Source organism: Plodia interpunctella, chromosome 9 (genome assembly GCF_027563975.2).
Source record: "Plodia interpunctella isolate USDA-ARS_2022_Savannah chromosome 9, ilPloInte3.2, whole genome shotgun sequence".
Taxonomy (NCBI): domain Eukaryota; kingdom Metazoa; phylum Arthropoda; class Insecta; order Lepidoptera; family Pyralidae; genus Plodia; species Plodia interpunctella.
The window spans coordinates 7507797-7522638 of record NC_071302.1 but is presented as its reverse complement, the minus strand read 5'-3'; the positions used below and the strand labels follow the sequence as shown (position 1 = coordinate 7522638).

The 14842-nt window shown below is 32.5% G+C and overlaps 1 protein-coding gene across 1 annotated transcript in view; it reads right to left on the bottom strand.

Annotated features, from left to right (window-relative positions):
• Window positions 1–2081: 2081 nt before the first annotated feature.
• The window catches only part of Scr (Sex combs reduced), a 35168-nt gene continuing 22407 nt past the window's right edge, over window positions 2082–14842 (bottom strand). Inside the window, exon 3 of the mRNA XM_053749778.1 lies at window positions 2082–4175. Coding sequence (XP_053605753.1) covers window positions 3871–4175 — 305 coding nt within the window. The 3' untranslated portion in view covers window positions 2082–3870. The remainder of the gene's footprint in view (window positions 4176–14842) is intronic.

Below are 14842 nucleotides of genomic sequence, written 5' to 3'. Positions count from 1 at the left end.
TAGCACGTCCCGGCTTCGCTCAGGTAAAACCATAATAAATAATATATCTAAATCTTCCTTTTGAATCATACGTATCTAGTAAAAAACCCAAATGAAACTTTTTGCATAGTTTTAAAGGTCTAAGCATATACATAGGATATAGATAGCGAGAATCGACTTTGTTTTATACTGTGTAATAAAATGATAATAAGCTGAAAATTTCGAGATGTTCTTGTAACATTTGAAATGTTTTGAAAATTTTATGTATCAATTAATTGAATAATATATTCCATATCTAGGTTCTACTCATGACATAAAATAAATTTTCTATACTTTTCTGGAGTCACAGGATAGTTTCAGATACAGACTCCAATTCCTATATCAGAAGTAACCTAGTAGGAAAAGCACTTCTTTTGTACTTCTCAAAAGTCCTAGCATATATTGTACTGCATTTTTACAAACTTCAGTTTCCACATAAGCAGTAACCTAACGATTTTCTGCGTATTTCCATCGAATATCAAATCGTAGCGAGATCGCAATGATTTATAGGTCCAGCCGATGCGACCTACAAACTAAGGCAACCTTCGACACTCTTTTGTTACACGTGCTCCCCCAGGTTCGCTCGTCATGTCACTCACCATTAATCACTGCTCAATGCTGCCGCCAGGCGTCTCTGTGGCGCTGCACCCAAATCTTTTCATTCCGTTATCAATATTTTCCGTTATAGTTTTGGTAATGTTGGTAAACAGTCTGGATATTTTTGCGATTGACTCAAGATTGAAGGTTTCTTAATAATGTTCAACGGTTGGACGTCCACGAAGATTTACGTTCGATTGATTGATTTATGAGTATATATGATAAATAAATATATTAGGACAAATCACACAGATTGAGCTAGCCCCAAAGTAAGTTCGAGACTTGTATTATGGGATACTAACTCAACGATACTATATTTTTATAACATATACATATATAGATAAACATCCAAAACCCGGGCCAATCAGAAAAAGATCATTTTCCATCATGACCCGACCGGGGATCGAACCCGGGACCTCTCGGTTCAGTGGCAAGAACTTTACCACTGCGCCACCGAGGTCGTTAATATATGAGTTCGCTATGTGGATAAATAAAAAATATTTTTAGCAAAAGTCCCACAGAATGTTAGTTAGCCCCAAAGTAAGTTCGAGCCTTATGTTAACAGATATTACTATATTTTACAAATAACCCAGGATTTGTAAAAGATCCTTTGATGTAGCAGTCAGCTTGATGACTAAGTACATAACCGATAATCAACTTTTAAAACTGAATATCCTATAATAAATATTATATCGATTGCATGACTTTACCACCTGCACATTACCTGTCTATTCCCTTATTTATTTATATGATCTCTGGTTATGTTGAGTAATATTTATTATGCATCATCTTTATTTAGCATTGTTTCCATTTAAGGTCATTACAGCTATGACTCACCATGCTAAAATTAAAACACGAACCTCTTAAGGTGCATTCGATTCCAACTTATGACTATCTGAAGTACAATTTGTATTCTTCTAAAAGTGATTCTGCGATAAAATATGACAGGGCGACTATCACCTTTAAATAATGGATTGCATTGCCGTGGGAAGTGGCTTAGTCACAGATGCTATCTCACATGAACTTTGGCGCAAAATGAAATGTACACACCTACGTGTTATATGATTGTGTCACCAGAATATACAAAGAGCTTTTTGCTATTGTTTCAGTGATTTTTTACCTCAGAGTAATCACTGAAATAATAGCAAAAATCACTTGGTATACATAAGCTATATAATTTGTATAGTAAATTTTTATGCTGATCTGGGAGGAAAAGAAAAATATAGAATGTGTATGTTAGCTGCTTGTGTTCCCGCAAAGATTGTACAAAACATTTCATAGGTTCTTTGAGTTTTCAACCACCCTCACTATTTAACCTCAATTCGACCAAAAAGCCTCCATACAGGTAAATGTGGATTTCTGGTTTCGCATATCAGTCTTGTATATGTTTATCTTTACATAATATTACATTGTAGTGATGGCGGCATTTAAATTGAGGACAATTATATTATTTAATAAAACACATATTTATCGTCATAATTTATTTGATCATCTTCACCAATTTTTCAAATTTAATACAATTTATTAATACAATAATTTAAATGATCAAGTAGCTACTTTCCTAGAGTCCTCATTTAAATTGGAATGAACAATAAACATATTTAATATTTAGTTAAAAAGAAATAACGTAAGTAACTTAAAGTATTTTACATAAGAATGAGAAAAAACTAATACAAAAAAATAGGCCACGTCCTATTGCACAGTAAAGTTTATCATTAAAAGCAAAATTCAACGCAAGGTACTATTGAAAATTTGAACATCATCATGTTGATTTATTCTAAGTCAAGTATCTAATATTTACAAACAATAAATAAAGCAACAAATGAACCATCCATGTAAACAAAATCATTACAAACATACTTCAGAAGGAATCAAGAAACTCAAATCGCGCTGTTCCACTTAAGAATAAAATTTAACAAAATATCACAGTTGACCACGACAATTCTAATAAAAAAAATGTGATAACAAAAATTTTAAAGACGGACCTCAAAGTAATTCACAAAATTATTGTAGAAACAACCGCGTTTTATGAGAAGAAAATGAAAAAGTATTAATCACTAAGCATATTTTAAGTACATTATACAACATTTAAGATTTAAAGTACGCTGATAGAACCACATGTTATATTAAACTGGTATCTGTTGTCGACACTTTAAAAAATTCTATAGATGTATCTTATAATAGACATTACGTATTCTGCATTAACTTCGTACCGATAAATACTTTGTTATTTACAACTAAGGACAGGAACATAAAGCAGTTCTTCGGGAAGTATACTGAAATATATTAAAATTTATATCGTATCTATAAACGACAAATTATTTTATTTACATTAATTTATGAGAAGGAATATCTACCTATTCACAAATTTATAGATACTGAGCTTACTCCATCTAGTTAAGTTCACAGCGCTTTTACAAGCCCTCCCTAATTACTTATTTATAAATCATCAAAGTGATAGTTATGAAACGACCTTATTACAAATTTTGTTACAATTTTGTGTTGTTTGTTTGTTTGTTTGGGTTCACCAAGTATACGCTATCCCTGTACATCTCCGAATTTGTTTTCCTTGTGACGGCCATTTTATTCATAAAATAAGGTTTATTTCATTATACATTTTGAGCTGTACGAATCTAGAACACACTTCTACCTTATAATCTAGCCATCACAAATGTACACTATTCAGTATTCAGGTTTTATATCTTACATTTTTAGGAATATTATGCAAATCGAATTACAGCTTATGACTAGTTAAAATTCTTTCTACGTCAAATTTTAAAACATTTACCGCATTAAGTATTTATCTTACGAGTATTTCACTCATACGATAAAACAATACTTAAAAAAAATATTTATACATTCGTGTCACTGCAAGACAAAAATTCAATTGATATAGTATAATTACGAGAAAATGATGTCACTGATATTTAAATATTTTGAATAAGAAGATGAAGATTGAATTGGTCTTATCGCTTTGTTGCCATCACTGATTTCACTGAAACTCACTCAAGTCCACAGCTTGACGCACAGAACCATCGTCTCTATCGTCACTTGTACCTAGCGCCGCATTAACAATTTTAACAAAATTAGACTATAGGTACTAGAGAAATTTTTCAAACAGCGAATAACTGACCCAGTCTAGTTGCTGTATCTTAACTTTCTTATGAAAATTACGGTACATGCAACCCCGTTGTAGACGGACGACTGTCTAGTTTAATAAATCAGTTATCCGCTGTTCGAAAAATTCCACTGATCCTATGCAGAGAGGTGCGCGAACTGACTCGGGTGAAGGTCGAACTGGTAAGGGTGGCCATACGGATTCATATGGTACGGGACAATGTTCATTGAAGCCATCTTATGTTCTTTCTTCCATTTCATGCGGCGGTTCTGAAACCAGATCTTGATCTGTCGTTCAGTGAGGCAGAGCGCGTGCGCGATCTCGATCCTTCTCCTTCGCGTCAGGTACCGGTTGAAGTGGAACTCTTTTTCTAGCTCAAGTGTTTGGTACCGCGTGTAGGACGTTCTTTGTCGTTTCGTCTCGCCGTTGGCATTGACGGTACCTGGAAAATATAAAGTGACTCATTAGTTTAAACTGCGATGATTAAACGGATAACTCTAGTCACATTTAGATCTGAATGTTAATCTGGGCGCCAATGAATTGTTGGCTCGATCGCTAGCCTGCCACGCTTGCTCGATTGTGATGTACGCTCGCGGCAACACGCTCGATTCACAACGAGAAATCTATAAAGGAACGTAAATACTGTACAGCTATAAACTTTGATTTATTTCCACGACCTGTCCCATTTTTCTTAATTTATATCGTGCTACTTGCCACATTATGACATCTGCTGTAACGATTACTTTGGCACTGGTTAATGCTGTTTGTTTATGAAATGTTTATGCCAAGTAAAACTTTAGAATAGCTCTATGAAAGTCTTGGTCAATTTAATGTAACAACGTGAGTAGGTCGATGTTTAAATAATATTTTTTTATATTAGCAAACAACTAGCTAACCAACGAGATAATTCGACTAAGTATTTATTACGTACTTTATAAAGAGGTAACCACATATATGACGATGGCATTGCCGGTGGTATGGCAGCAGTGTTTCTCAAGTCATGGGTTGCATGCCGCACCTGTCACGGAGTGTCGACGGCGCGGCCCACCACTTGGTCCGGTTTGGACGCCCGCCAGTAATTTCGTGATCGATACGAGGCCTGCCACGGCTGTGTCTACCAAATTAAACTGTGTCATTTATTACATTTCTTTAAGTCTTCTTCGTCTACCTAACGAATCATAATGAATTAAAAATGTTTCACAACCTGCACAAACAGCGACATAAAAAATTGCTGGCGTTAACATTTACAATGTTGAACTTGATGTAAGAGACGATAAAGAAGAAGTTAATAAATTCAGTGGAAACGTCCGATACTTTCCCTTATTCCATCTGAGACGTCAATCCCGCGTCAATAAAGATGTTTAAAAGGTTATAAATATTCGATGGTGCACGAACTAAAGGACGACAAGTGAAGCCGCAGCAAAAACCCTGCGCGATTGAAATGTTATATTGACAGCTTGATGCACAAACAACAGGCTGACAGCATTATTTTAACATAATCCTTGTACAGAAACGAAACGAATGGACGCAATACAAGTGTATATTTGAATTTCAATGTGAATTCACAAATAATATGGTGATGTTGATTAAATGATCACATCGGATTTCTAATTTGAATGCTCTAGCTTTAAGTAATGAGTCGCCATAAGTCAAGATGAAAGGAGCAAAGCTTAAAAGGATACAGATGTCTCTCATACGCAAGCATCATCGTTAATGCCTACCACTGTTCTAAAAACACTGACAAGTTTTAATAGTTATATTTTAATTCGACAAATTTGAAACAAATAAACGAATTAAATGTTTCCTTAAAAGTTTTTAGTCCTGGAATATTACTATTCTCCTACCTTTAAAAACGAACGTGTGTGCATAAAAACGTGATAATAAATGCAACTAACAAAAGAAATTAAAGATTTTCATATATGTAATATTGCTTTCTCTTAAACTTCTCTCTCAAAGATCGAATGATAATTTGGCATAAACGTAGTCACGCTTCGAATGGGTAATAAATACCTAAGAGTCTTATTACCGTTCCTGTAATATAAGGATCTACTGTGCGATTTAAAATTATATGTGTGAATTGGATACTAAATTAATAGGTATTTTTTAACAGTCTTCATCAGGCTACAAAATCCAAAGTCATTCATTAATTTAAAGATTTTTTTTTCAGATAATAAAAAAAGAAAGAAAAAGCTTAAAAATTTTAGAAATAATACGAAAGTGATGTAACTAGTGTATAAATATTTTGTACGTAAATTTCCCTTATGATTTTAAGATTTTATCCCCAATACGTTTTGATTCTCTTGTGAAGTTATATAACATAAATTATTGATCGCGTCGACGAAGTAACCAAATTTTTTCACATAAAAAATACGTAAACCCGAATCTTCAATTTAATATTTTCTTCAATGAAAAACATGGCCACACAGAAAAACGAACAACGAAGTGAATTTGTAAAGGGTCCTGTTTTTACCTTTTGACAAACATAACCCTGAAATGATGTTATGAGTACTTAATTCTAAAAATAATATAAATATTATAACATATTTCAGTTATATGAAACCTATCCAGAGCTAAGTAATTCTAGGTCACAGGCCATTGATATTCATTCTGCCGAGTCTAGACATATTGCATGGTCGAATTTTAAACGAATGACATCGCATTACCTATGGATGAGTCTAAAAATTTGAAAAGTAAAATAGTGTCTGGAAACAAATCTCTTTAAATAATTCAGATTTCTTCAAACATTTATTCTTTCTAAACCTAATTTAGAATTGCAGGTTCTTAAAGTTTCAGGAGCATCTCAATATTTTAGCTTGCAATGGAAAATTTTCGATTGCTGCATACCGATTTTCGATTTTCAGATGAGTACAAAAAACTACTCAGTAACTTTTTAATTATTTTTACTCTACACCTGGCACACCAAGCTTTATTTTGGTAAAAGCAATTTACATAGTAATTGAAATAAATGTGCATTTGAAAGATATCTTAAATGTAAAAACAAAAATATTTTAGCTTGAGGTATGTTAACTTTCTATTACATTTGAACTCTAAGAATAAAGCACTATATTCTCGGCCCACACAAAGTCAGAACAAAGGTCGAAATAACCATTTAATCGTGTTACAATGAAAAATACGCAATTCCACATCAATATTAGAGAAGCTAACAGTCATTAAGTGAAATTTATGACCTACTTATAATTATGAAGTGTAATTTAAACATGATTAATGTACAATTTAGCGCATAAAATATATGTAGTGAAGGAAATTTGTTTGGAATATTTTCGTCTATCATACATTTATATCTTTCTATCAGCATTCATACTTAAATAACGGCCGGCTTCGGATATGCCAGCATAAAAATGTTCCGCGATAAAACATCAAAGAAAACATGACTAATGATATCTAGATGAAAACAGAATACAGCCAATAAAAATGTCACATATGTTTTTATATGTCGCTCTATATAGACTGTGTAATTGTTTTATCACCGTGGATAGTTTAATGACATGCAGTAAACCTAGTATGATAATTTTTTCGATAACATTTTTTATGGCTTTATTCAGAAGTTAAAAAGTGACATTAGAAAGACTCGTGAGCTCGTGACATATTCGTAAATTAAGATAATATAAAAGAATTAGAAAAAATACATGGTAAACAATTAATAGATCAAGAACACTGCAGAAGTACAGAAAGAGCGTAAAAGATAAAGTGTCTTCAACTGTTAAAGAATGTTAATGTTTATGTAAGGTACAATGTTTGATTAATTGCATAATAACGCAATCTAGGTATATCCCGTAAGTGAGTGTAACGTATGATTTCATGACTGTTTAATACAGTTGCCATGGTGTCTGCTCTCGAATATATAACATCTGCTTATTACGAGGCACTCGGTGCATCCTAAGCAGGTCATCCAGATATTCAGTATACCACAGACACATTAATCATGAGCCTCTGAATTTTAATATTGTAAACCAGACAGATTTTGATTTTGATATTTTTGTACTCTGATATGGATATTGTGTATTTTGCATTGAAATAAAAATTCGACAACCTGCCAGGCGTAGTGGTCAATACGCCTGTTTTCTATTTGAACGTTCTTATATTTTAAAAATAAAGGCACTTATTGTAACGATCAGCTTTACCAATAAATTTAATTTATCATTTCTTCTTTTTCTTTTAAAAGCCTATTGTCATTTAATGCTGAATCAAGGTCTCTAGCAAATGCTTTCCTCATCCAGCACCTTCCAGCAATCCAGATCGTCCGTTCATCGAAGGAAGTATTTTATCTATACACAGGCCACAAGTACTGGGTCTTAACTCAAGTGTTAAATGTAATTCATCACTAAGTACCATCTTTCTTTACTGTGAAATTATCAAAGATTTTAATAATTCTAGTTTTTACCTAGATTTTGGTGTTTAGTTTAACTTAACTTGTCTAATTGTATAACATCAACGTTACATAACATTAGTAGCTATTTTATTTTTTGTGATGGCAACATAGTATCTTTATTCTTGTTCGGTTTCTTGCAATAAACACACGCGCTCCCTGGAGTTCACAATTTCATTTCAGCTCATTACAAGAGTCCGCTTATAAGTAACTTTTATATTTTTTACTCTAGTTTACAAAATTAAACTTTATAGAAAACATAAGCATTTAGTTAATTGTAGAAATTCATAGGTAAGTTATGGGTGGCCTTAAATAGATAACTACTCGCAATGAGATGGTACAGGTGAACAAACTAGTAATTTCATAAAACGGATCAGAATTCAAAATGGAAGCAACGCCTGGAGCGAAATTAAACTGGAACTTGATAATCGGCTTTTGACAGAAAGGTAATTTTAGAAAAGCTAGAAAATTTGAATTTTTATACCTTCTAACTTTTCAGACAGTAAGATTTTAGTGATTAATGAAGTCTTAGATTTGTAATATACCTAGATTGATTTTTTACCAAGATTTCTAAGAGTTCGATGATGATATCCGAAATATACATAGAAGTAACCAAAAGCTGCCACAAGTACGACATTTTTGACACAAGTGAATGATGCGAGTTGAAATAACATGCATATTGCAGTCAAGCTGCGTATCAATCTACCCGGCATGGACCTTTATGCCATTAAAATACTGGCCAATTTTCAATGAATTTGAGTAGACGAATGTTTCGTTGACTGTACATTACTATGCGAATATATTCAAGGGTGTCCGACGTTGATATGTGATTTGGCAGGATTGATAGCTCCAGCATGGCAAGGTGCTGATATAAATTTACTTATTTTAATATATTTAAAGCATTATGTCATATTCCTGACATCCTCTCATCTTGTTCTTACAACAATGAGTTCATTAATCGTCCAAGTATAATTTGCAATTCATCTTGCTTCATTGGCTATATATCTATCAGATTTTTGATGAATTACGAATGATGTGGATAAACAATGTCGTTGGATGTCATCACGGTACATTTGAAATGAAGAATTGTTCAAAATTTATATTCGCAATTAGATTAATGCATCAACATTGGTGTGAGACGTGAGTTTTTGAAACTCAGTTCAGTCCATAAAAAGTATATTGTAAAATAAATGAGAAAATTTATCAACTTTATCGCTTTTATTGGTAATGGATTCAATTAAACTTGTAACTATGTTTCGCAAATCCTCTTAAAGATCAGCAGGCCAAGTTATTGCTTTAAAGTCTTGTTTCTTCCTCTCCGCAAACTACACTGGCCAAGTTTTACAAGATAGTAAAATGACGAGTAATGAATCTATAATTTATATATAATTTTTTAAACAAGCAATTTGTCCATCATATGTTTTTTGCCTATTTTATTCAGTGTAATTGATTTTGTTTGAACTTATTATCTTTAGCCAAAAGATTAAATAAAAGTTTTGATTCATGATAGACCACGTCGTTTTATGATCGTGTGAATTTTCTTGTGATTTCTTGTCGTTTTTTGTGGATATTTTTGAGGTTATCAACACAATGTGTCACGTCCCTCGGCGCGTCTTTAAGAAACTTTTGATTTACTCGACCTGTTTGCGTCTTTAAAGCTTGGCCCGAATTTTTACTTTTATTTTTGATCTTCAAATTTTTTGTACGATTTTGATAGCGTGTTTACTTTTTGCTATTTAGCTTGCATCGACGACCACATTGTAAGTATAAAATCCCTGGAAATCTGCCGTTGAGATTCAATACTTAAAAACAATAAATGGTTGAACAAAAGCGAATCCGGTACAATGTTGAATACGGTACATAACTAATCCATCCATATAGTTATCTAATCTTTATATATCTCAACTCGTTGAAACGCGGCGATGATGCCCCTCGCACGCATGTTCCAATTTATGTCATCGGTCCTTATGTTGCCTGATGTCAGTTCCTTTACAATTTGGCTCATTGCCTATTACAAGTTAAAGTGTTGCTTCTAAAGATCTCATTTACGCTAGAGCGGTGTTCCAGTTGAATTTAAAGATCGGAGATTGTGCGCGCACGAAGTTAAGTAGTCCAGTTTCGTGACTACCAATAGCATAGCAGTGGATTCTTGAGTTCGTGAGCACCAATCACGACGTGGTTTTTAAGGACAGTACTACAGGGAGTTTATATTGATTTTTGTTAAATATATCCCGATTTTAAACAATTTAAAAAGTAATTTTATTGAACCGCTGAGCAATCATAGACCATATTTACATATTTTTATGATGCCTTACTCTGTTATTAATAAATAACCTTTAAAGCATAGGTACTACAAGTATATTTTGTCTCTTTCTGTCAATGTCAATTAAATTAAATTTTAAAGTGCAATAGTGACAAAACATGCTTTCGCTTCAAAAGCTTTATCTATTATCAATAAGATGGTTAGTATTTACGAGTATACCAAAATCACCTACGTACAAAACATCATCTTATACCTCATCATATGTTTATTTAACATGTAATATATGTACTTAGGCTTCATCGACGTCAATGATAACCTATAGCTTGCAGTCTATTTCGAAGCTGATCCAAATCTATATTCGTTGTTCCGTTTTGTAATGACTGCGTTACGGTGTGCACCTGTATTGGTTTAGCAAAGGCCAGTCTTTGATGTATTGGGAGTTAATTGACATTTAAAATAGGTCCAGGGATATTAAGATGAACTAGACAATATGTAATAGTACTGGCTATAATTATATTATTGTTATATTATTGAAGATGCTTCGGTTTTCTGTTACTAAAGTGTCAATTACTGGAATATTCCCCTATTAGGCGATAGCGTCTGTAACATAACATTTATATGAAATATGGTAATATAACTTTTTATATTAATATCGCAAGCAAGCTAGGTCTTGCTAACAACAATCATTATCATCACATATGTTTTTTTTCCTTTTCATTATATATTTTTTGTTACATTCCCTTCAGTTCGCTGAAGGATAAAATAAAAACTATTTAATCCAGTAATGTCATTCTAATTGCTATTTGATTTATACACGAAGTTAATAATTATAAATTAATGCATTTTTCTGTTAATCACACATTTCCTGTTCTAAAAATTGCAAGAATTAATTAGAAAAAAGAAGTTCTTTATTTACAAAAATGCTCTGTTTACATTCATATCTATGTTTTCGATAGCAAGAGTAGATATACTGTTGACTCAAATTACTTAAGACAGGCTGTCTATACAACTATATGACAATAGTAAACTTGAGATTGCTTATCTACAAGACTAATAACCTATCTGGGAGATATCTTGGAGAAACCGGTATGTTGTAGGAAGTAGGAACCTTGTGGACGCTGTTGATTTATTGACACTGTATAGGCTATACGCAATAATTGTAGACAAATGACATTCGTGGAATAAGTATTAGGTAATTAATTTGAATTTCTTATGCAAGCCCTTATTATATGTGTGTATAGTATATTAATCCATCATCAACTATGTTAACCAAATAATACTATTTGGTTAAACATTATCTCAATCTTTCAGAACTTATTTACCTTCTTAATACATTAGAGTGTATTGAAAAACTCATGCTTACTCAATTGCCAAGACATCAAGGTATACAATTATTATAACCCGCGTCTATGTCCTACGAGAATAATACATTTTTCCGGCGTAACATATATAATTATATATGTATGAACTAAATAGCTGCCATACTCTCTAAATGTGGGTATGTAAAATTTTACATTACATGCATTTTTTATGGAAATAAAATACACAAACTCGCAATCACATTTAAAGTACTTAGGTATTATGCTAGTGTACAATGTTGACTTTACATTAGTGTACAATATGTACGACCTCGGCTATATCTACTCCAAATTTCACCAAAATCAACCAAGCGCCATAGAAGTAGTACAGATATAAGGACAGAATTTCATATTTATAATATTAGTAATAAAGTATGGATATAGTTAGAATAAGTAGAGGATTCTGAACATATCAAGCACAATGAAATCATAGCTTATGTAAATTACACAATAGGCAAGTCAAAATTGTTTCAAGGTAGCGAAATAAATCTTATCAGAAACACTTGGTATTTCAATACCTATTGCAATTAGTTTCAACCTTCACAAATGTCATCGCCCAACACCTACGCCATTTGTCTTGCATATATAGGTACTTTCAACGACAGCAAAAAAAAAAGGAAACAGTAGAACGTAGAACGAAGTAAAAATTAATTCAGGTAAATTTAATTCAATCAAATATTAATTCATTCAAAATATTTAAAATTTGTAGCCAAATAATGCAATTACAAGTTTTTAAGTGTTAGAAAAGAATTTATTATGTATTTAGATATTAATATTATATAATAAGTTTTACCAAAAGGCACTGGCAGTTACAAATTAAAAATGTTTCTTTTTATATTCAAATGGATAACTTAACTGGAAGAGAACTTGTTAACTGGAAGAGATCCCTGGCAGGATAAATCTGTTGTTGAAATTATTGTATTTTTATTATTGTTGTAATTATATTAGGTAATGATATCTTTTTTTATCTTACATAATCTGTATTTTATTTTATGCCTAGATTACGCATCAGTCACGCATGACCACAACTAAAAATACCTTGTTTATTTATAAGAACTCAAAGTACAGGACTGTAGCGAGTACTTATTTAAATTAATGCCATCCGTTTTCTCAGGTCACGACTCATTTGACACACAAGTAAATAATCGACCATGTTGTCGTAAATTAATTACATTATTACGTAAACGGCACATTTACAAATATTTTCTTTATAATATTATTTTTCTGCAATATAATTTACTATTTATGGAAATTTATTAGTTAAATGTTGTAATAGACCTCGACTTTTCTATGAAAATCGTTACGTATAAAGGTCATCAAACTTTATTGAAAAGTGAGCTTTAAAGCCTTCTCTGTAGGCATATTTGATACTGACAACAAATTAGCGGACTGCTCACTATCAGCTCATTTCTTGTCAATGTAAAGTATATTTTACATTGGACGCCTTAAAGCTCACTTTTCTATGAACGTCATTTTGTTTTGAAAAAGTGAGATATGACGTTAAGAAAACTCATCAATCGAGTGGATAGAAATGGTACTCTTTCAGATACCTACAGAAAACTTAAACCAGTTTATTTGAATCATGATAAAAAAAAATTTGATTTTTTTTTTATGATAATTTTAAATTATATTTAGGTACTCATATGTAAGTAAGTCAGACAGAGTAATGAGGTTTTTGGATAAAAATCACATAATATTAATGTTATTTATCAGAAAAAGTAACAGCAAACATCACCAAGTAACATTTGTAATAGCTAATCTCAATAACAATTAGACTTTGTATGGATACAGCAACTAGTGATGCGCCAAAATTGATAGCCTTACAATTAAAGTGGACGCGAGCTCATGAGACCGGCAATAATTTTAAAAATATCGTCAGTAAATGATGCCATAAATAAAATTTAATAATACATACGCCCCGCATCATGTGCGGAAAGCTAATTGAATATTAATTTTAAATCTCGCCTGACGGGTCGGGCCTATGTGGTTTTATTTATAACTTAACTCCGTGTGTTTGGCAATTGCCAATTTTTATTGAAAAAAAGGCAGAGGTAGGTTTGTGATATTTCATAGTCAGTTACTGCATATCAAGTAAAATAACATTATTTTACTAAAAGTAAACAATAAAAAACTACTGTTAATTTAACAATACTGTTAATTGTACAAGAGGAATTTAATTTTGAGTTACTACATCCAACTTTGAATGAGGTAGATTGGGTGGTAAGTCCAGTTAAAATAACTCTTTGTAAATTTGAAACGATGAAAAAGCTTATAGCATAATTTTTTGTAAATTCTCTCTTAAGATTTTGAGTTGGCTAAAAAAATACTGATTGTTTGTGATAAAAAATAATCTTGAGTAGTTTTTAATTCCTGTCCGAATCCAAGTGGAACTGCATCATTGTTGCCGGCCACACCTCTGGCGGCAACCATTATAAACACCTTCCGTTTCATGTAATTTATTACTTTTATCTCAGCCACGGTCGCGGTCACTGCGCACAAACAAACGACATCTCGACAATAAGACAAATCGACCGATTACCAGACACTACCTGCCCGTGGTGGGTCCGTCCCATGCAAATTTCCAAAAAAATATTCGCCATGAAATAACTCTCATTATCATTCTAAAAGAGAGTAAAAGTACAAATAGCTGCGCCTTTTCAAATGACGCATTAGTACATTAATTACTGTGACACACGAAAGAAAGGCTTTTCAAACTTTCTTCGGACAATAGTGCTTTTTTCAGAGCATTCAATGCATCTGACCTTGGCGTTGCACGCGAACGTTTCGCAACATTTGGTAATTTTCGCACAGACTTTGATTTATACGACCCACAGGAGTGCTTTGTTGTAATAGTGTAGCCTAACCATGTTGTTTTAAAGACCGCTTGCGGTGAATCCGTAACAAGAACGCTAACACAAAAGGAATGAAAAGACGTTACAAAGCTGTCCGCTATGGAAATATAATGAATGCATTAAGTACAGAAATGCATAGACAAAGGAAGTATATGTTGAACAGTATAAAGACCTCGAGGTTAGCGTGGATGTAAATGTACGCCACAATAGGCCAGGAATAGATCATGATATCATAATACGTACCAGGCT